This window comes from Brachyistius frenatus, unplaced genomic scaffold (genome assembly GCF_029030835.1).
Source record: "Brachyistius frenatus isolate BFR_SWC_R1_liver_20210118 unplaced genomic scaffold, ASM2903083v1 Contig_83, whole genome shotgun sequence".
NCBI lineage: Eukaryota > Metazoa > Chordata > Actinopteri > Embiotocidae > Brachyistius > Brachyistius frenatus.
The window spans coordinates 947,080-970,713 of record NW_027210682.1 but is presented as its reverse complement, the minus strand read 5'-3'; the positions used below and the strand labels follow the sequence as shown (position 1 = coordinate 970,713).

The window sequence follows — 23,634 nt, the reverse complement described above, 5'->3', positions numbered from 1 at the left end:
ACATAAACTGAAGTGTGTGGGAGCAGGAAGAGGTCGCTATTATATTCAACAAACAGCCTTAATGTGAACCACATAATAAAACCTTTTTTTTTTCCTCATTTCGTTGGTTATATTCATATTCCTGTGACTTTTGTTTTGGTAAGTGGTGAGTAGTGGATCTTCCAAACTCCAAACTTTAGCATTAAAAATAGATAACATATAATTTTCTTACCATGACGTTATTTATTTTATTGACACATTTGACTCAAACATTTCAGATATTGTCAATCTTGTGATTATTTTAGGTAAATATAATAGCTATAGCCTAAAGTAAATGGAAGAGCATAGGTACTCCGTCCTTTAATGTATTTAGGCCTATTTCCAATGGTGCGTTCAGGTAACTGGGAAGTGGGAAAGTTCCGACTCGGTAACTTCAGACTTCCCAGTCAAGTATATTTGCTCAAATTAATGGATACAATTAATATAAATGCCAAAAAGATGTATATTGCTATTTTTCGGTGCTTGCTCTTTTAAATTGCTTCTTCTGATCCTCGTTTGTTTACTTGACTGTTACTCTTTTTGTTTGGTGTGGGGTTTTTTTAAACTTTGTTTCCTTGTCAGTATTATTGTACCTGTATGGCTGTGACATAACACCTACACCATTGTTGTTCCAAGTCTATTCCTTATTTGTTCATATTTTTCCTGCCTTTTTTTTTTTTTTTTTTAAATCGGTTTCATATAATTAAATAAAATTAAAAAGAGAAAAAAAAAATCACAACTTTCATTCCGGTCGGAAATGACGTTTAACGTTAAACAGGTGAAAGGTCTCAGGTGACGTCACCGCAAACAAGCGCAACAGCGGAAGAAAATGGCTCCACAAAGGCATATTTCGTATTTCCTAATGAAGCCATAAAAAATAAATAAATAAAAAAAGAATAAAATCTAGCGGTCCAAAATCAACCAGCAGCAGACACGACGATAAACAAGTCCTTTGGCGAACTGTTGACCAGGAAGTGAGCAGGGAGCAAACGTCTCAAGCCAGAGGAGGGAGCTGGCGGCTAACTTCGCGCAAGAGCTTCAAGGACGGACAATACGAGCAACGAGGCAAGTTTATTTGTATAGCACATGTAATAAGCAACCGCCATTCAAGGTGATAAACACAAAACATAAACGGAAATTGTACCCTCAGAAAAACGGCGCCAAAATCGAAAAAGTGCCTGTTGGTGTGTCACGTGGTAGCAGCGGAACCTGCCGGTACCGGGTGGTATGGCACTTCTCCTCTCGGTATGCTCCTCCACGTACCGATTCTTGGTGGTACACCAACTCCTTCAGCGGTATGTACCTATCCCTGGAGGCATGCCGCTCCTTTGCCACTGGTACGAACTGTCTGCTGATGGTATTTGCCACATGAAAGTGGTAGACGGTAGATCAGGGGTGTCAAACTCATTTTAGTTAAGGGGCCACATACTGCCCACTTTCATCTCAAGTGGGCCAGACCAGTAAAATCATAGCATAATAACGCGTACATAACGACAATATTGCTCTATTTAAAAATATTTTTTTTAATATTTTTTACTGCTATTTTATTGCTTTTCTATTGTTCTATTATTATCTTATTGCTTCTGTATGCTGCTGTAGCGAAAAAAAAAATTCCCCTCGGGGATTAATAAAGTAACTACCTAACCTAACCTATGTTTAAATCATTGGTGAAGGTTTTTGGACAATAAACCCTATTTTAAGGTCTTTCTATAATAAACTAGAAACATAAAGACCAAAAACTCAGACATCAGCCCACTGTTTATCTGCCTGGGATCTCCTCTGCAGATTCCCTAGCAGCGGAGCAGACATCGCATTTACGCTGCTTTTGAAGCAATTACTGGATCGATTAAAAAAAAAGATTCTGTTTTGTCCCTGTAATGGTCTAAATGGGTGATGACCAGTTTGTCTGTCACTCTTTTGTGTTCAGACAGCAAATAGATTAGATTTTCTAATGTTAGCTATTTACGTCTGAGGCTTGTGGCAGATTAGTTTGCTATAAACATAATGTTATCATGGCCAAATGCAACCAAAAACACTTGTTCAGTCGTGCCTGTGAAAGGTTATACCCCGACATCTAGTTTGAACAGATCGGCGATTTGAACAATCCCAAGCAGCACACGAGTCCGGCATCCTTACTCCAGTTGTGTCTATTGAGAGATGCGGCCACGTTGACGTACGATCCAGAGGCCAATGCAGCGTCTACGTATATGTCTGTGGCAAATACTGTCAGCAGACAGTTCGTACCAGTGGCAAAGGAGTGGCATGCCTCCAGGGATAGGTACATACCGCTGAAGGAGTTGATGTACCACCAAGAATCGGTACATGGCACCTTAGAGAGTGTATTTTTACTTTTTGTTTCTGGGATTGTAACCAGTGTTGAGGCTGTCTGTGTCAGTGTTTTGGACTTTCACTCCTGGATGTCCATGGTCTGAGATCAGACGTGGGGCAGGTGAACAGGATCAGGATCTGAATGCAGGTGAACAGGATCAGGATCTGAATGCAGGTGAACAGGATCAGGATCTGAATGCAGGTGAACAGGACCTGGATGCAGGTCTGGAGTTGCTGCTGCAGCAGGGTACAGTCTGCACGCTGCTGGTTAGTTTTACACAATTGGTTTTGCGCCGTTCTCCTGACACAGCGTTCACTGAACGAGCAATAATCACATGCATCTTTTTTTTTTGTTCAAAATTGTACATCCACTACTTACGCTATTAAATATGACAGCGCTTTTTCTGTTCACTTCCTGCAGCAGCACCTCCGCTTCAGAAATACTATAGTTGTTCTTCCTCTTGGTGTCCGCTGCTCCACCGGCATTATTTACATTTCTCTCAACTTTTCTCTTCTCCCTCAGTTTCTGTGACTCTGTGTGCACACCGCACTGCAAGCGTCATGCCCTTTTATGAGCATTGGCAGGGCATTTACTTATGCTAATTAGGAACAACTGGCACGGGCTTACTATTTACGAGGACCGTGGGATTCATCGAGATGAGAACACAGGTGCGAACAAATCCGGGGTTTAGGAACACGTCGTGAATCTGATGGAGACTTTTTCTTAGGACATTTCTTAAGAACAAATTTAAGAAAAATCTAAAGATATTGGTGAATGAGGCCCATTTATTTTATCCTCAATCGAGGAGGGAGATTTATTCTTGACAAAACAGCAGATAACCTAAGTGATGCATGTTTGGAAACTCTAAAGCAACTATACTGAATTGACTTAGTGAGGTTTCTTTCTGAACTGCTGTTTCAGTGGTCAAGAAAAAGTTTGAATCTCATCTTATCACCAAATTATGAATACTGCCACTCGTCCAGGACACCCCCGACTTAGTCCATGCCTAAAATATTTTCAAAGACTTGTTATCACCTTTAAGTAAGAGCCATTTAGGAGTGTGGTCATGGTAATTTGACATTACTGGTAGCAGAGACACATAGTGACAGAAGAAAGTGGCATTGATACACTTAATGGAAATGCTGTGTGCTGTTATTTTTGCATAATAATTGCCAGGTGTGGCAAAGATGGTGATGCTGACAGTGATCGTAGCAGAACCAGAAAAATGCATCTGATGTAAATGTGTGTCATGCATACACACACACACACACACACACACACACACACACACACACACACACACACACACACACACACACACACACACACACACACACACACACACACACACAATCAGCTGAAAAAATGGTAGAGAAAGAAATAAAAGGCATGATCAAAAGGCAGTGAAGGGGAAAAACAACAACACAGATAATTGCAGGCATGCCGCTCTATCCATTTTTAATGAATGAATGAATGGCTTGCTGCATACACACACAGTATTTTATTAATAATAATGCAAAGATGCTTTTATAATAAAAGCCCGTTGTGTTAGGTGATGGGTACAGTGTGAGGCTGTGGAGATGGAGGTATCACACCCATGTAAACACCAGCAGACCTTTTAACAGCCGAGGAGGATGAGCAGAAGATGAATAGGTCAGAATAAGACAGAAAGTCCATGAGGAGGATAAAAAAATGATGGTAGCACTGTCCATTTTTATTAATCTTATGTCACCCAATTTCATTGTAAATACTCTTTTAATGCACTGCATCACGAAAGCCAAATATCCAAATGCAATGAACTTTTTTTTTTTTTTTTTTTTACAGAATTTTTGCACCGCAAATCATTTAGTATTAAATTCTGAATTTCTACAGTGAATAAAAGACACTAGAAGAAATAGCTGATGTTTACAACATACATTTATTTAATAAGAGGGACAGCCATGTCAGTAATTAGAGTAACAAGACAAGGTTTAAACCTGATATACCCGAACTGGTTTTGAAACGCTTGGGGGCTTTTAATTTGAAAGGGATACAAAAAGTCACCGACGGTGACTTCAGCCATTGAAACACTAGGTTGTATTATCTGATAGAATAATTGGTAGTGGTATAAAGCAAGCACTGCACAGTGTTGGGAGGAAAAACAACACTGGTATTCATAATAAATAAGATGTTGACATACTTAAAGTTTGTTTTTGGGATAAACTGAGCTGTAACCGCAGGTGTATTTTGCTGATGCTAACGTTACATCGACAGGCTCATTCCTACTAGCAGTGAGCTAATGTTTATTTCTGGTTAGGTAAGATTTGACTTTAGAAGCTGTGTTGTGTTTCCTTCCGACTCTGTTTGTGTTTTCTCTTGGAGCCAGGCCGACAGTGACAGTGGCCTTAGTTTTTGATGTGTTCATATTGTTGTGTTTTATTATAGTTTGAGTTGCTGTGGTCATTTTAAAAGCTGTATTCTTCTTCACTGTTTCTATTTCTGAACTTTGATGTTAATGTGAATTTCCTCACAGTTTCTAAACTTTACAGAATATTGGATGCTGACTATTTGGTTGCTTTGAAGCTCTGCCACGCGCTTCATGTTGCTTTGAACATTTGCACGTCTCTTTTGTCAGTGTTGGTTTGCTTGAATCTTGTTGAAATGGCGTTTCAGGACACCAATTCTGCTTTTGTTCTCAGGGCTCTTTTTAATTAGCGCGAAACTTTAAAAAGAATGATTGAATCCTCAGTCCTGTAGCCAGTAAAAGCCTCTACTTTCACTGTAGCTTACAGACACACACACACACACACACACACACACACACACACACACACACACACACACACACACACACACACACACACACACACACACACACACACACACACACACACTCTCACACTTAAGTGGACAGGTAATAAACATTTATACATCCATAATTAAAGGTCAACATTGTGGTGCAAACAGATATTGAGAGGAAGTCTGTGTTTATGCTAATGCGTTGTCAGACAGAGAGGCCAGCGACTCTCTGACACCATCTATTAATAATGAGACAAGATCACTGAAATGCGCTGGGGAGGAACCAAACAATGCTTCTCCTGGAAAACAATGGGGTATGACAGCAGACTGAGTGAGTGCTTTGAAATCGGGCCTCATGTGCATGCAGTGTTTGGAGGGAGTGTGGTGCATGAATGGATTTGTTTGTTTATTGATGGTTTAGGGTTAGATGTTTGTGTTTTGTGTTTGTCTCACAGCAGTGGTCTTGTCAGGCCTGTTTGCAAACATGTTTGTACATAAGCGGCAACAAGCCTGCAGGAATGCGCCAGAAACCGAAATGCACTGAGGGAGGGAAGCCTGGCAGGAGTTGCTGAGGTAGTGGTATCGCTACAAAGAAAAAAAGAAAAAAAAAGCTAAATGATACTCTTTAAGATCAACATTGTGTTACTTCAGTTTGACACTTTTAAGACAATTTTTTTTGTTTCGTAATTGTAACTGAGGCAAACGTTATACATAAAATAAGACATCGGGTCAGGACTGCCAGATACTGAATAACTTTCACCTCATAAGGCCACCAAAAATCGTTCAAGTAAAACAATCCCAAAAAATATTGTATCCACAACACCATAAGAAGATAAAAAGGATGTCATTGACCAGTACACATTATTTTATTTTAAGGTAATATAAATAAACCAATACTGGATTTTTTTTTTTGGGGCCAATGCTGATATGGATATTCGGGAGTAAAAACATTGTGATATGAACACATAGGAAGATGTTCTTTATAAATATATATATTAAAACACATTTGTTGCAACGATCCGTCAAATATGGTTATCAAACTTTGTTCAGTTAAATAAACTTTTAATATCAGACAACAAATACACTGGTATCAATATATATGTTATAGGCCAACATAATGATATAGCGGCTGGGCTCTAATTACAAGACAGGACAGTGAAAACCTCGAAAATAAGGTATATCCAATAATACACATGTAGGGTCGTAGATACCACTATATATTCATTTGTTTGCACCAGTACAGTGTCACAACCAATGGATGGGTTATCAGGATATTTTCTTGCCCACATCCATGTCCCCCCCAGTTCATTCAGGGTGAATTTTATGAATTCAGTTGACTTTTCATCAGCACCATCATCACATCCAAAGGTTACTACTACTGACTACTTTGCATCACCAGTGACCTTTACCCAGGACTACTAATGGAAATCAACTTCTAGATATCCAATAATTGTACATGTTACACTAAAATAAATACAAAAAAATTTCCACTTATCTGTTCTTTGCTTTGTGCTAATTAGTAAAAGTCACCATGCTGACACAATAAACTATGACGGTGAAAATGGTAAACCTTAAGCCAACTAAAAAAACACTCTTAGTGCAGCTAATGTTAGCTTTTAGCTTGGTGCACAAAATCTAGTTGGAGACTTAGAGCTTTGTTTTTGTAAAAGTTTGGTTACTCTAATGGTTACTTTATAGGCTGGCTCCACTATTTTGAAACCTGTATTTTTAAGTGATAACTTAAATCAGCAAGTTAGGGAAGTTGTGAACAAAATACTGACATGTCAAAACTTTGAATTGATATGGTACATTTGTTCTTTGCAAACATTTGCTAACACATTCAGTAGTTATAGGACAACTCTACTCCCTCATTTAAAGTCATGTTTCAGACCACCTGGTGAATTTAAAGTTGAACATTCATTGTCTTTTAGCTCAGTTTTGGGTCTCCACCAACTCCTTAAGGAAATACAGTATGTGGCTCTGTAGCTGCTAATTACTACACTATGTTCTCCAGTGAGTCCTTAACCTGTTTGGTGTATGAGCTGTTTCACTGAATGCTTAGGTACCTGCTATGGCCATAAACTAAGCTCTAAGATTAGTAAGAGTGAACTAAAGTTGCAGGTTGGTCAGCTAAACGGTGTATAAAGCTTCATAAAGCTGAGAAAAGCTGCAGATTCAGGTGCTAATTCTCTGTATGTTCCTCATTATAACTGACTCGTTTCACATTGTTTTACCATTGTTATTTGAAAGTGTTGTCATGTGTTGGGCATTGTGTGAACTTGGAACCATTACCTGAGTATTTTTAAAAGTGGGCACAGGCAACGTTTCGCTATTCAGACCTGGGAGGCTTGGAAGCCTCAGCGACGGTGAGGAAAGTAGCAGAGTGGCAAAGTGAAGTCCTGCTGGCAGTGATATCATTATGTTTTGTGTGTTCTGTCTGGACAAGGGGAACCAGAGTGAGGTCAGGGTGTATGGGATGTAATATCTTGATTGAATAGCTTAGTGTGTGTGTGTGTGTGTGTGTGTGTGTGTGTGTGTGTGTGTGTGTGTGTGTGTGTGTGTGTGTGTGTGTGTGTGTGTGTGTGTGTGTGTGTGTGCGCGCGCGCGCGCGTGTGTGTACACGTCTTTCTGTCATGCTGGCTGTGTGTCTTTTTCTCCGAGGCAGTATATGTGTGCATTTTGTATGTGTGTGTGTGTAAGTGGTGGATTAGCGTGCCTCTCCAGTCCTCTGGCTGTAATCAGATGGGACACTGGCTCCATGACGGCCCGCAGCCCCCACCACCACCCACTGCGGGAGCGCCTCTATCCCTTTCACCCTGTCATGTGTGTTTGGCTGCTGGTCTTGGGACTCTGGCGGTATGTTAGGAGTTAAAACAATTATTCTTGCTCACATCACAGAGTCTGTATTAAAAAATTGAGCTTCTCTGCGACAGAAAACCTTCTTTTCAGTTCGACCTGATCCTGAGACCTGACGCCACACGGCATGTTTTTATGTTTATTTATTTCAGGGGGATCAGCTTTTTCTTCAAAATTGGCACTGATCTGTCAAACTGGTCTAAAAGTGAGAGTTCAGCATTGAGGGTGAAAGCTGCTGCAGCTCCATCAGAGTGACGGTAGATAAACAGCCATCACTGATCAGGTTAGTCTGAGCCCTCTGACCCTGGACTGGCCTGTCTGCTGTTAGTTTGAACCTTAACCTCTCCCTTTGTCTTCCAGATTCAAGATGCAGGACAACCCACGCACGCACGCACGCACGCACGCACGCACGCACGCACGCACGCACGCACGCACGCACGCACGCACGCACGCACGCACGCACGCACGCACGCACGCACACACACACACACACACACACACACACACACACACACACACACACTTCTTCTTGGCCTCTTATCCTTGACAGCCCTTACGCTCATATTAAGATCTACTTCAGTGATTTCAGGGATGTTTCAGCCATAAACTCTCATTTAGGGGGAAATTAGCTTGGGTCTTAGTCTTGTTACTATACTGTCCTTAACAGCATTAGGCCATTCTTGTGGCTTTTAAATACCAACAAGGATGGATAGTACCATTCAAATAAACCACAACCATCCTACTTTGTTACACCATATGTAATGGCCAAGCATTCATTGTTTTACATTATTGTATTGCCATTGTGCCATCCTCTGAGTGCCATAGAGTGCTTACGGGCTGTAATTACAGATACGCATATGCTGAAAAATTGGTTTTATGCAACTATTGACCTGTTTTACAGTTAAGTCCTCTTAACCTCTGACTTTAACTTGCTCTGATTAAGCTTTAAAAACGGTTACCGCTCATCTAAACAAGCTCTGGTAAGATGTTGGAGATTCAGGAAAGAAATCCTACATGCTCAGTTACATCCAATTTGAATCTTTACTTCCAAAATTTCAAAACCTAAAAAAAAATTCTTAAATATAAGAACCTGTATTTTCTGTGGTGTTCCTGTGTAACGGTTGTGCTACTAGTTCAATGCTCGTCAAGAGGGACTAAGCTGTCGTCCTTTAGTGCCACAGAGACAGAGCACCATCAGACCCATACAGACAAGCCATAATCAGCTTTACCAATTATGCTCCATCTCAGACCACTTATTCTGCACAAAATGGCATCACTAATGCTAGACATCACACAAATGCATCTCAAGAGTTCTGCAAGAGACTCCAAAGCACATTTATATTTTCAAACAAATAGTTCAGAGTGTAATGAAAAAAGCTTTAAATAAGTCTCATATGTCTTTTAGAAAAAAAATCTTCTTTGCAAGAGAAATGTCTCTGCCCATCTGGGCAGTGGCTTTAACATATAATACGGCAAAAACATAAGCTGTCCTCATCAAGCCTCCCAGTTTAGTCACCGTACAAAAATGTAGCTCTGCAGGCCAAATAAGTGACATTTAAAAATGTCACTCTTTTAACATGTGGTGTCTCAACTATGCAGATGACAAAAAAGACATGTGTGTGTGTGTGTGTGTGTGTGTGTGTGTGTGTGTGTGTGTGTGTGTGTGTGTGTGTGTGTGTGTGTGTGTGTGTGTGTGTGTGTGTGTGTGCGTGTGCATCAATGCTCTGGGTCTGCTAGAAACCATCTTGGGCGAGTACACTTTGAAAAGGATGGGAAAATGAGTATATATGCACAGGAGAGGAGGAGGAGAAGGGTTAGAGATGTATGTGTTGGGGGGGTGGGGGTGTTGGGGAGATAATGATAAGCACCACTTAGACTCTTTGATCACAAAGGTTCATCAATCTACTGTCAGACCAGTGTGTCTGAGAAAGTCCTCTACTGATGGATTAAGGTCCTTTATACACACACACACACACACACTACACACTACACACTGTGTGTTTGATATTATTCTACCTAAAGCTTTAGGCTCAACTCATTCCCGGTCCTGTTACTGTACAAGAAAGCATGAAGCGAAGGCAATCAGCCTTTTAGAGTTGGAGGCCCCTAATATCTTATTCTTTGTCCCCCTCCTTTTCCCCCTTCCATATCCTAGCCTGAAATGTCTGGAGACAAAGGGTTAAGGAGGAACAGATCCTCTGAAGAGCTGCCTGCTTAACCTCTGACCTCATGGTGTATGTGAGAGAGAGAGAGAGAAAGAGACTGGGAAAAAAAGGAAGGTCTGACAACTTCTAACAGACATAACTGTAATTTAATGTAAATAGTCTCAGAAGTTTAACAATTTAACAACCTATGCAATGTGTTCTTTAAAAATAAGCTTGTTGTAAACTCGGAGGTGTAACTTTATTGCGAGAGACACAGAAATACAAAATGTCTTTTGAAAGGAAATATAGTGAATGACTGTTTGGAGGGGGAATCTAAGGGAAGCGGGGGAACCACTAATTGACCCCCACCAATTTTTCTCCTCCATCCCAACAGAGGCCCCCTCTCCCTGGGCAGCAGGTTGTCAGTGAGCCGGTCCAGCTGGTGAAGACTGGAGAGGCCAAACAACCTGTCAGAGATAAAAAAAAGAGGTGGACAAGGTATGCATAGCAGCCAGACCACTCTTAGGATTTCACTGCTCAGTAGGAGAGTTAGAGACACTGGGGTCTGTTATACTTGATAAGAAAGCAGAGTAAACACTGCTACAATTCTCTCTAACACTGTTGGATGAGGCTAAGCTTGTTATCAGGTCCTCCATATTGGTACATGCATTGAAACTGATAAATGTACTGCACTTAAAAGAGTTTCCACTCCAGAGGTGCAGAACATACTTTAAATAACCCGCTCGGAATGTTAATAGTTTTTCACTGCTGTGTTTGTTGTCAAAGAAGAACACCACAACCAACAGACTTTCTCTCTAAAATTTATTCAACTTATGTTTATAAATTTGCATTTATTTTCATAGAACAGAAAAGTTTGTTTATCACAACTATATATCACCACTTGGAGATGGAGGGTGAAAGTGGAAATGAACCGTCAAAGAGAAACAAATATCTCTGAACAAGACCAACTTGTTTCACAAGTTAACAACAAACTAATCTTTACAAATCTAGAGTAATAAATACTATTAGCAGGAACAATGCTAAAAAAAAAAAAAAAAAACCTATAAAACAATCCTTACATTTCAGTCTCACACACACACACACACACACACACACACACACACACACACACACACACACACACACACACACACACACACACACACAAATCAAACACATATCAAGGAATGATGAGGATCTGCTCTCTGCATGCTGATCGTTTGTATTGTTAGAGCACCTTATCACAAGTTACTGCATGTTAAAACACTTGCGCAGAAATATAAAAATTGCTTGATAAAACAAATAAACCAAAATCTCAGTTTGCTTCTATTTTGTACAAAACGAGCAACTAATGTTTCTTTATATTTAGCCACAAGGATGAAAGTTACCCAAATCTGCAGGGAAATAATTTACTTAAACAAATCTGGTCAAAACAGTTAAAGCTGTATGGACATGACAGGAACCAATTCAGATTTAAAATGAAGAGCCCAATAAGAGTTTGTGCATCAACATTATCACATTTACAGCACTGTGTTTCTTTGCGTTTGCTGACCAATCCTTGCATGTCAAGGGTCAACACTGGACTCATTAATAATTCCAAACAAACAAAAATGGGCCAACACATGCACACACAAAACACGCTACACTCCTGACTGGTCAGCTGGGGATAAACAAGAGCTTCATTCTCATTGGTCAGCGCTCAGTAAACAGAGAAAGGTGATTGGTCAGACGGGGGTGACTGAGAGGACACCGGTGACAGCTGTGTGACGCTGAGTTGTGCATTTACCCAGAATGCAGTTGGAAATAGTGTTTACAGGTCCTTCAGCCCGTAGTGCGGTCTAAACAAACTGTTTATCTCGATGGTGCAGCGCCTGCAGCTATCTACTGCCTGTCTCATTGGAAATTAACTCATAGCATCCTTGAGCTGAGCTGACATAGGCTTTATACACAGGCACACACACACACTCACACTCACTCAGACAACTCATGCCTTTTCTCCTTCACTGAGACTGAGCATGGAGCCGTGCTTTGCTCCACTAAAGAGACAAAATGTCTCCCTCAGGCTCCGCTGTGAAAGCTGAGATTATTTTGGTCAGTAAATGTTACTGCCTGTCTTGACAATGGGTCACAATTTACATCATTCACAATGCAAAAAGTAGGAGTCATTGAGAGGAAAACAGCCCAGTGCTGTTCACAGTCTGGCCTTGGCAGGGCTCACAGTGCAAACATTTGGATGACACCAGTCTTTGAGTTACGCAAAGACAAAAAAATACAACTTTGATATTTATTGTGCGGCTTAGGAGCTCCACTTTTTTTGAACATCTGGAGCATCATAGATGTCCAGGTTTAGTCCTTAACAATCCACTGCTCCTTCCAGCAAAGGGGAGAAACATGACCAACAGAGGAAACCTCTTCACACGGCACAAGATCACACTTTTCACAATTATTTTACAAAAGTAATATTTAGTCCATATGTGGTGCAGCATCTTGCAGAAGAGCAGAAAGAAGGGTCAATGAATTTGTCTTTCAGGTATGTCCTCTGGGTGAGTTAGGAGGCTGCACTCCATTCTGGGACTCCACACCGGATGTGTGTGTGTGTCTCTAGTGTATGGTAGAGAGGAGGAGACAGATTGGGTGTGTAGCGGGGATACTCTCTGAGAGGGGAGCTGAGCGGCCTGCTGTGAATGCTTTGGGAGCTCTGAGATGGAGGTCCGGCGCTCTGACTCTGGTAGGGATCATGAGCAATGTGTTCTCCCAGTGGCGGAGAGCTCTGGTGGGCTATAGCGCTGAGTCGAGAGCCCTGAGGGCTGGAGCTGTAGGGATGATGAGTGGTGTAAGGTGGGTAGGGTTCCATGGGAGTCATTGCAGCAGGCAGCGGGCAGGTGTATGACCAGGATGTACAGTTGAGTTCATCCATTCTGGGCTCCGAGCCGGCAAACATGCACGCCTGACGCTGTCCCATGTCGGAGCTGTAGGGGGAGTCAGTGATGCCCAGGGCAGGGTTGTTGGATAGACCGGGTGGAGGAGGGGGGTAGGAGGAGGGGTGATAGTAAGACTCGCCCTCACTTGGTGAGGTACCAGTGAAGGGTTTCTTGTACGGATGCTGGTGGGTTCCTGGAGGGCAGTTCTCTTCCACTACAGAGAGACACAAACAAAATATTGTGTTGATTTTCCATTGGAAGTAGCTGAGATGAGAACAAAATGTACACTTGAAGGAGAACTGAATTAGTTTGGCAGATAACAGAGTATATGTGACATTTACTTAAGTACAAACAAGATGGCAGGTTTAAAGTGCAGTTTATATGTAATGTTCAGCTTCAGTATTTAAATGACATTATACCCAGCACTATTAATTAGTGGCAATACTTCTGCAAAGCAGCACAGAGCAGATTTACAGACTAATTCTACATGTAGAGAAATTCACGCATGCATGCTGGTTGGGTAGGATTTGACTTTCCAAGCTGTGTCATCGTCTGACTCAGTTCTCTTGGTGCCTTTTTGGAGCCATGCCAACATTATTGTAAGGTTAATGTAACGTTACTAAGTGCTGACAGAAAAAAGCAGGCAGGCGAGAACTGGAACAGGTGAGCGTCACGCAGTGCCCCCTGGGTAATGTAGTTTATTTAGGGTCATTATGTATCGCCCAGATAAACTGAGATGGAGAGGGCAGAAAAGAGTTATCGGCAGCGTGAGAGAAGTGCTGGTGTGCAAGAAAAAGTCACAGGAGTAAAATGTAGAAGTGTCATTACTGCGTAGTTGTGAGTACTATTGATTCGCTAAGTGATCAGTTAAATGTAATATTTCTCCTTAGAAGCTTGATTTAGAAAATCTTTTGGCATATAATTATTTAGTCTAATCAGCTGCGTTATACTTTTATTTTTTTGCTTTTAATTCTGTGATCTAAAATAAGTCTCAACAATGAGAGGTTTCTCTTTCTCTAGCAAAGAGCTGAAATAGTCACGCAGACATTATCTCTGATTTTCTTCTCTAAGCTGTTGATGTCCGAATAAACCCATGCAAATATATGCAGTGCATATGGTCAGACATGTAGATACATTTATCCATTCATTCAGCTGCTTATTAGACATAGTTTGCAAACACAAATTAAATTGTGGGAACAGCACAAATTCACATAAATTAATTTTTTCAGTTCCTCCTTCCCAGACAGCCGCTGGTTTCCATTCATTTCAATAGGCTGTTAAAAAAAACAAAACAGGAAGTGACTTAAAATGTTATAGACAGTAGTTATATGATCATCGTTACCCTTAGATGGCTGATTGGCATCTACTTTTTTTTTTTTTTTAAACATATATTTTGTGAAGGCAAAGCTTTTGGGCCATCATTAAAAGCACCAACAAGAAGAAGAAGTTTTATGTTCAAATAAACCTGACTGATTACTCCTGACTAATGTTTGTCTTTTAGCTGCACAGTGAGCTGAATTTTGACAGCTTCCTCCTACCTTTCCTCTTGTTGCAGTGGTAGACCTGTGGCGGTTGACCTGGCTGTAGGTGTGGATGTCGCAGAGTGTAGTGCGTGGGTGGAGCGCTCAGCAGCTCCTGAGGGCTGCTACTGCTTAAGCCAGTCTCACAGCTGTATGGGGACCCAACAGTCTCCGGGGAGCCCCGCAGACCCCGACTCTCCCCGCTGAAGGGGCTTCCAGTGGAGCACGCTTTCTGACGGACAGTACTGCGGGGGACCACCGGGTAATCCTTACTGCAACCGAAAGGGAAAGGTGGGTAAAGAATTAAAGCAGAAGCAACAGTTTTCGTCTGGTGTTATGTCCTCAGGCACGCTGCACAAAACTGCCTTTCCTGAATCTGTAGTTTTGATTTTTTTTTTTTTTTTACGATTACATTTTGCTCGGTTGAATTATTTGTGCTGTTTTTTTGTGTTTTTTTTGTTTCCTTTTCCTTCCAGTCTACTCGGATATTCTCTTTCCTTTCGGCTCTCCGTACACACTGCCCTCTTGATGAACTCTGTGGTATGTAGAAGACAGCGGGCCACATCTCCCTGACTCCTACCGAGATAGTGACACACTCTCACACACTCGGGCACGCACACACACAGTCAGCGCTGCTGTGAGATAATTCACCGCTCTAAAAATAAACATCCATCCGTGTGTCACTTCAGATAGACTCGTCTCCCCTCCACCAACCACAGCAGCACAATAACACCGGGGTGCTGCTTTTAATGCTGCCCCCTCTCCCTCCTTGTCCTCCCTAGTCTTTTCCTCTCGCTCCCCTCAGTAATGGCCTCGCCCATTGGCTTGCCGAAATCTCTAAAACTGCCCGCCCCAGCACCACTTGAATGGAGATTAGCTTGGCACGCAAGCAGACACCATGTAGGGCCGTCAGCAGCGGCGGCCTAATAGACCGGCAACAACACGATATCATGTGTTTATCAATACAGCGAGAGAACCGATGCTCGACGTGTTTGTGCTGCATGTTGTGGACGAGGCTTCAGGCAGACATCAACCTTCAGGTGACAAAGGCTCACATCTCGTTACACCACTTGGCTCCAGTCACGCACACTCTCATGTCTTAGACCATATGTGCCCCATCATAACAACCTTCCCCTCTGGTTGAGGGAGAGACAGGGAGAAGAATAGAAATTATTTCCCAAGAATGTTCACGAGCACGCAGATACCGAAATCACACACGTCAACAAAGCTATACTCACCCTTGTAGCTTGGCCATGCGGTGCAGCTCATTGTCGTCGCTGCCTCTGAAGCCCTTAGCAAAAGGATTATTCTCTATCTTCAGCTGTGTAATCTGAGTACAAAACATAAAAAAATAACTTGTACTCGAGCCGCGCACCGCAGCACATGCACAGGCCCAAACAAATGCAGCGACACACAAAGACCCGAAGGCACATTTAGTTTTGAACTGTCCCCCTTCATTGGCTGAATCAATAGTTTACTATTAGTCAGAGGCCCTGCAGATGCTAAAATCAGCCCCGCTGGAGCTCCGCTCGGCCAACATTCCTCAGCCGCTGACGTTTCTAAAGAAGCGGACAGCGTTCTCGCTGGCTGACACAGAATAAACTGTTTACCCAAACAGTCGCCAGGTTTAAGGATTTCAGGCCAAAGCTTTTAGAGGCCCAAAGTCTTGAGCTTTGATGTTAAGTCTTGCAAACTTTTCTCACTGATGTCATTGTGTTTTGAAGGATTTCATTTGGCTGAAGACCAGGTCCTTCACACAGCAGGGCTGTGGACTGGAGATCTGACGAGCTCAGGCCAAACAAACTTTACTGATCACCACCACCAAACTGCTGACTGACTATACGACAATATTAGTATATTAGTACACAATGTGTTATCAACAGTCTTTGTTTACGCTTGCATGATGGAACAATAAAGTTTTAAGTTACCAAATATTATTATTATTATTATTACACAAAAAGAGCTCATAATTAACACTTGTTTGTAAAACTGAAAAACTATTATTTTATTCTGACTTCTACTACTGCAAGTAATATTAATAACTTATTATTATAATTATGTAATATTAGAATGTAAAACAATATGTTTTTATTATTTTTTATGTTTATATACAATAATATATTCTGACAAATACATAATTATTGTATTTGAACAAGTATCAACTTTGAATGCAGTACCATATATAGTACCTATACTTATATTTAACAATAATAGCAGTTTATAGTTTTATTTGGAAAACTTCTGCTGTTCAGCGTAAATAGAAAGTATATGATAAATAGATGGTTCCAAACTAAAAGCTGTATCTGCTGCTGTACATAAAATCAATGCTTCGTGATGGATGAAATACTTGCTGTGTATTTACTTTTTGATATCGACTTTAAACACTTTTATTATACTCCGTCCATCATCTAGAACCGCTTCATCCTGAACAGGGTCACGGGGGGCCAGAGTCGATCAGCTCACTTTGGGTGAAGGCAGGGTACACCCTGGACAAGTTGCCAGTCTATCACAGGGCCAACATATGTAGACAGACGGAAACAAAGACCATCTAGGGTCATTTTTTTTATAGGATCACCAATTAACCCGACATGCATGTCTTTGGACTGGTAGGAGGAAGTCGGAGTGCCCGGAGAGAACCAACGCAGGCAAAGGGAGAACATGGAAACTCCACACAGAAAGGCCCAGGCTCGGGATCGAAACCCGGAACCCTCTCGCTGTGAGGCGACAGTGCTAACCACTGCACCACTGTGCTGCCACTTTTATTATAATGAATAAAACAATAGCACTTTAAAGCAAGTTTAGAAAATATAGGATTTTTTTTTTTTTTTTTTTTTTTAAATCAAGTAAGCAGTTTTTGTATCAGGATGTTCTATCTAAAAATTTTTTTTTATAAAAACAACTGCCAATATTCTTTCGTGGTATTTATTTATGTTATAGTTATTTGTTCTCAAAATGAAACGTGCTCAAAACGAAACTATCTCATCGTCTTTGTAGTAGATGCCGAGGAAACTGGATCAGCCAAGATCAAGGGAAAGTAACAGGTCATTACAGACCAACACGTGCGCTCACACACATTCTCACACATGCACACACGCACGTGCACACCCACACACACACACCCCCACACACAAATGCACAATTAGGAGGATTTTATGTTTACAAATACTGAATAAGAACACATAAACAAAGAACTGCTAATTAACTATGGATAGAAAATATGGACTGTGTGTGTGTGTGTGTGTGTGTGTGTGTGTGTGTGTGTGTGTGTGTGTGTGTGTGTGTGTGTGTGTGTGTGTGTGTGTGTGACACAGTTTTGACAATGGAAAAGATCAGATTTGCAAACATCAGACTTTGAGATCTATTTCCATAATTGTTAGAATAATTGTGAGGTTGCCTTCAGCCAATGAAAAAGATCCACACTTAATATTCAAAACAACAAATGATGTCTAAATATCACTGCAGGGAAACCCTTATAACATTACAGGGATCTCCAGTGTGTCTGTGCTATTTAAAAACCTCCATTATTAGTTCAATCCATAAAACCAGGTACTCGTTCTAAATCATTAGTGGGCATGTTTTGTTTTGTTTTTTTCCCCCTTTTAACAACACTTCATAGAACATAAAACGTACCTTGTGGTTCTGATAGGATGTCACAGCGATGAAAGCCGTCTCAGAGAAGACGTGGGTGCAGAAAGCCGTGTTTTTTGAGCCGAAACCGTTGTTCTCGTCCGCCTTGACAATATGGAGTCGAGGCTGATACTTGTGCATGGAGTTGAGTATTATCTGTACAAGGGGAGATTGACATGGTGAGACTGACCGACCTGTCATGTTTCCAGAAACCCACCAGCAGATGCTGGGACTGGGCTATGAAGTCCAGGTGGAGGTTAAGCCCAAAAGTTAAGATACTGATTTCTTGGATGACATGTATAAGATGTATGTATAAGAGATTCATAGTTTACAAATCAGCAGGATCAGACTGATATAAGTCATGAGCCAAAAACAATGACTTTTTGTTTACATGGCCACCCTTTGACACTATAGCCAAAATTCTCCCCAGTACTCCGAGTCCCGCATGAATGAAAGATTGAATGTGTTTTTTACCCGCTTTGTTTAGAAAAATTACTCAACGTTTTCCTTCTGTGTAAATGTTACTCAAAATGTATACATTACACCAAACTAGCAACCCCCTAAAGGGATTAGTGAAGCATTTCATAGAATATTCATTGTAATTTATGAATCTATAACAACTGTGAAACTATAACAACTCTGTGAATCCAGTGCCCCGGTTAAACTGTTTCCCACGACACTGACGTCTCGAATAGTGGTTTCATGGCGCGCACGGGCGCGAGCACGTTTGTTTATCCAGGGGGCTCAGTTTAATCGGAGTGACGTGTTTGCCGTGGACATGCATTAGCTAATGGACTTTAGAGTCATTGAAATCATTACCTCTAATTTAACGAGCCCTAAAAGATTGACTTGTTTGCTTTTTTTTATTTGTTTCTGCGCGTACAAAACAATACCCTGCAGTTTCGCCAGCGCGCGCGTGCGCTGTGTGTGTGTGTTGTTGTTGTTGTTGTTTTTTGTTTTTTTTGGAGCAATGGTTTTGAGTCTCAGCTCAGCGGAGTCTGAGGTCTGTCCGCCGTGCCCTCGTGTTGATTTGTGCTGTGTTGAGATGTTACATTCAGAAGAGCGAGCTGCATGCTCTGCCAGCTGAGTGCAGCAGTCAATGGGCTCCTCGGGTTATGCCTGCCCGCTTAACTGGACCTCTACCCTACTGTATAGTCAATTAAAAAACATCACTCGGGATGAATAATTTAAAATGCCTATTTTGTTTGGCCCACAGAGCACTTGCAGCGGGAAATGGATGATTTGTATCCTGACGGTTGTAGTTTTATTAACGACGTTTCTATTTGAGGTTTTTGGCCACGGTCTAAAAATACAGCCCTTACCACTACATTCAAATAGCAACAATGAAATGTTTAAAAAAAAAAAAAAAAGTAGTACTAAACAAGAACCAATGACGTTTACTTTTTCTATCTAGCATCCGCAGAGTAGAAATACATACTATTAATAAGACAGACTCACATGTCCAAAAGGGTCCAGGTGGTTGTTGGTGAGTTTGAGTTTCTGAAAAGAGACGAGCTGACGGCTCCAGTGCGCCCCGGTGGCGGGAGAGTCTGGATGAACGTAGAGCCTCCCGGGCATCGCGGGCTCAGCCTTTCCTGTTATAGACCTGTTTGGCCAAGGAAACGCAGCAGATCGGAAAAATAGTCAGACATTGGCACTCACCCGGTCGCTGTGGTTCGTCTGAGAGGCTGAGCAGCGCTCTGCTGGGCGCCCCGTGGTGCAGCAGCCCTGCGCTGCCGCCGGCTGTAGAAGGCCTGGCTGGTGCTTTAATTAGGCAGACAAAATGCACCGTGTTTTGCTGCAGTTTACGCACACAGCCACATTTGGGCCTTTAGTTTAGTCAACCCAAATGAACTCGGTCTCCTCCAAAAACTGCTGCTAGTTTGGGCTCGAGAAATGTTATTGTGGGGTGTGGATCGAAAACCTAAAAGCATCAACATACCTGCTTAAAAACCACCTCAAAACAACAACAACAAAGACCACAAACGGACAGTAAAGGTACAGTAAATGTCTATTTTCTCGTTTCTTAACAGAGTGAGGAGCAGACATAGACCGGGACAACCCTGTTGAAGTGCTCAGAAAAACTTTGAATCAGTGTATTCAACTAACGGCCTGATGGTAATCTTAATAACAAAGACATGTACAGATAAAGAAGAATATAGGCCTTGAAATAATATTTATCATAATTTGTAAATAAAATCATAGCAAATATAAATGACGTGTAGGGTATTTTGGAAAGACATTTGCACTTGAAAGGAATCAATCATCCGCCTAATCACACAAAAACGTTCTCTCTGTAAAATGCCCACAGACTTGTAGCTTGTATAAACACCCAGCGCCTCCATTATAGGCCACGCTCCGAGCTGAGACTGTTTCCCACTAAGAGTTTCCACAACCCCCCTTTCATTGTAATAACCGAGTGTCTGATGTTCTGAGGAGGCACAGCATTGATGGATCCCAATGTGGAGTCAGTGGTCCCTTCGGATTTCCCCTCAGCACAACACACAACAGCTGAATGGGAGACCTTAATCCGGTCTGTGCCGTCTGTACGCCCTATGAACCCGTCACATTCTGATGTAACCGGCGGGCAGACACGGGGGGAAAGGGGAACTAGGCCATCCCAGTTTGAAAGAAGGACCCGACCTTTACGCAGTGCTGAGCGGGAGGGGGGCGGGGGGAAAGGGGGGGGGAGTGGAGGGTATGAACCCCCAGAGTTCAGTTTAGAAATTCATATATAGAAGCCAGGAATGAGGTGACAGTCTGCATGCAAGAATATGGAAAAAAAGAAAAAAAAAATTCCTCGAGGCTATTTTATCATTTATTTTTATAGATATCGTTTTATTTAAACATGAGTTTAAAAGATAGCCTTGACTATATTAATAATAGAAGCTAATAATATAAGGTTTAATATGGGGAAGCTGACCTGCCCCTAAAGAAACTTCACCACGGCCTGGTCAGCACTCGGAAGTTACAAGGAGTCATCTAAAAGTTTGGACCTCGTGTATTACACGTGGCTACAGACAGACATGCGATATACGAACCATTTGTTGTCAGCGAATTTGTAGCGATGGTCATCCCTGGGCACAATGTCCATCAGGAGAATGTACTTGGTTTTTGGGTTGAGTCCTGTGACCTTTACTTTGTAACTGGGGAACATTCTCCTGCAGGGAGCACATTCAGGAAAAATATCAATAGGCCTAATCACTTTTCAGTGCAAATACATTTACAAACACATGATTTTATTGCTTATTAAAAAAATTAATTACAATAGACTCAACGTTCCTGCAGGGACTTGTGGCATGCACACTGAATTTTGTCCTGTGAGCATATCGGCTATTTATTAAAAAAAAAAATTTTTTAAAAAGTCTCTCGTTCACACACGCGAGATGGAGCCATAAAAACACAACCAATCAAATACAGCCTACCACAAGTCAAAATCGATCAACAGATAATTATTACCTTCCAGCCTTGGTGATGATCATTTCAGTTCCCACTTCATCAAACCTGGTCCAAAGTTCCCTGTCATGAAGGAAAACTTTGATTCCCTCCATCCCCTGCAGCAAAATATAAACAGTGCTCAAATAAAGTCAAATTAAAGCTATAGGGATTGCGCAGTGATTAGCACGTTTGCAAAAATGATGTTATGATTTAAGCCTAATGGTTAATTAAAGTACAGTTAATATTAAACAGTGAAATACTGTACTGTGGATATATCTGAAAATTGTTTGTAATTTCATGTCCGCGGGGGAAAAAAAAGTTTGAGATTTATCGGATGAGTAGCTGTTAGTGGAAATCAATAACCAATATTTCCAAATCAATAATCATTATTTCCATTAGGATCCACAGTAGAGGCTGGTACCTGCTGGCTGGACGCTGTCTGAGGTGAAGTCGGTGGATTTAAGGTGAAGCTCTGATTCTCCTGTTTGGTCTCTTTTGGGGAGTCCATGCAGTCCGAGTCCGGACGCTCTGCAAGGCCGAACTGGTCCCCTCCGTTTGCCATGTTCCACTGACGCACGCGCGCGCGCGCGCACACACACACACACACACACACACACACACACACACACACACACACACACACACACACACACACACACACACACACACACACACACACACACACGTAAATTTAGTTGTGAATGTATTTGTCTTGGGCCCCAAACACGTAATGCACACTCACCTATTTTGCTATAGTGAAATAATAATTTGTAGCCCGTCTGTCTATTAGTAAATTGCACGCCACTCGGTTCCATATTAAAATATTTAACATTATATGTTTGCAAGATAGAACAAAAACAATGAAAGCTAATAGGAAACCTTTTGTTACAGGAAGCACAGAGGCCGTTATGGCAGACACCTATTTTTACTTTGATTTTGTGGTAAAAAAAACAAACAAATCATTTACAGTTGTCCTTTTTCAAAAGGAGGATAATGCCTTGCATTAGATTACAATGGCTCACAGTGATTTACTCTGTAACTGATCCAATAACCTAATTACAAGTTTCCACTTAAAAGCAGATTAAATGTCAATGGACTTAAACTATAGTATTGTATTCAAAGAGGGCGACAACTTGCTATTCATCATGCATGTTTATGTGATAATATCATAGCCTAGTTGGTGGTTAATATCACATAAACCCTGACTGTATTATGACTATAAGGATCATATTATTTGGGTTAGGGGTCTTGCAATTCAATCTCAGTGCACGATAATTGCAGCTTTAAATTACACTTTGTTAACAGCTGAATTGTGAGTTAAACTAGAGCCTGCCGCTTTTGATTTACATTAAACTGACACCAAATACAACCACAGCCTGTGTTTGGCGTGTGCCTGTGCACATTTCGAACGGTCTCTCTGATGGCCTTTACCTTAAACGCACTGCTCTGACCTCCCTGCAGAAAACACGCTCATCCTGCTCCTACACGCTCTGCAGGCTGATTGCCTATTTTTGTGGCACGCTTGTATTTCCACTGAATTATTTCTTACAAGTGCAACTCTCCAAATGTTGCCTCGTCGGTTCTCAAAAATCCACCACGTTTCCTTTGCAGCTTTGACATATCATCGGGCTGTCACTCTCCGCTGTCCGTCTCCCTGCGCGGAGACCGCAGCTCGTCCGCCCCGCAGCCTCCGGTCCAGTGGAGGCTGAGATTTGATCAAAGCGGCTGTAATTTCCTCCTCATTTGTCTGACTCGCTCCTTATTGTCCTCGCGGACCCAGCAGAAGCCCTGATCTGAACCCCGCTCATCAGATCCTGCATTACAAATGGAGTCAAGTCCGCCTCACATGGTCTGCCCTCCCCCTTCTGTATTCCCTGCTCTCCCATAGGTCTGCACAGTGCATCGGTATCTGCTGCCCAAATCATGGCTGTGAGACTGGCCAATCACGCGCACAGACGCACACTTTCACACAGACGCACACACGCACTCGACAGAGAATTATT

The 23,634-nt window shown here is 41.8% G+C and overlaps 1 protein-coding gene across 1 annotated transcript; it reads right to left on the bottom strand.

The window, feature by feature from the left end:
- Positions 1-11,148: 11,148 nt before the first annotated feature.
- On the bottom strand, positions 11,149-23,402 carry tbx5b (T-box transcription factor 5b). The gene is made up of 9 exons (XM_069709432.1): positions 23,063-23,402; positions 22,053-22,199; positions 21,653-21,747; positions 21,235-21,354; positions 19,652-19,799; positions 18,197-18,349; positions 15,805-15,896; positions 14,585-14,838; positions 11,149-13,260 (listed from the first exon to the last, which is right to left on the bottom strand). The coding sequence occupies exons 2-9, from the start codon at positions 22,191-22,193 to the stop codon at positions 12,674-12,676; spliced, it is 1,590 nt and encodes a 529-aa protein (XP_069565533.1). The 5' UTR covers positions 22,194-22,199; positions 23,063-23,402; the 3' UTR covers positions 11,149-12,673.
- Between the last annotated feature and the right edge of the window lie 232 nt (positions 23,403-23,634).

Bases quoted from the DNA above. Each gene is read 5' to 3' on its own strand.
- tbx5b (XM_069709432.1), bottom strand. From the start codon at position 22,193: ATGGCAAACGGAGGGGACCAGTTCGGCCTTGCAGAGCGTCCGGACTCG. The intron at 19,800-21,234 runs GTTCGTATATCG...TTGGCCAAACAG, and splicing joins AAATTCGCTGACAACAAATG to GTCTATAACAGGAAAGGCTG. The intron at 18,350-19,651 runs GTGAGTCTGTCT...CCCCTTGTACAG, and splicing joins ACCTGGACCCTTTTGGACAT to ATAATACTCAACTCCATGCA.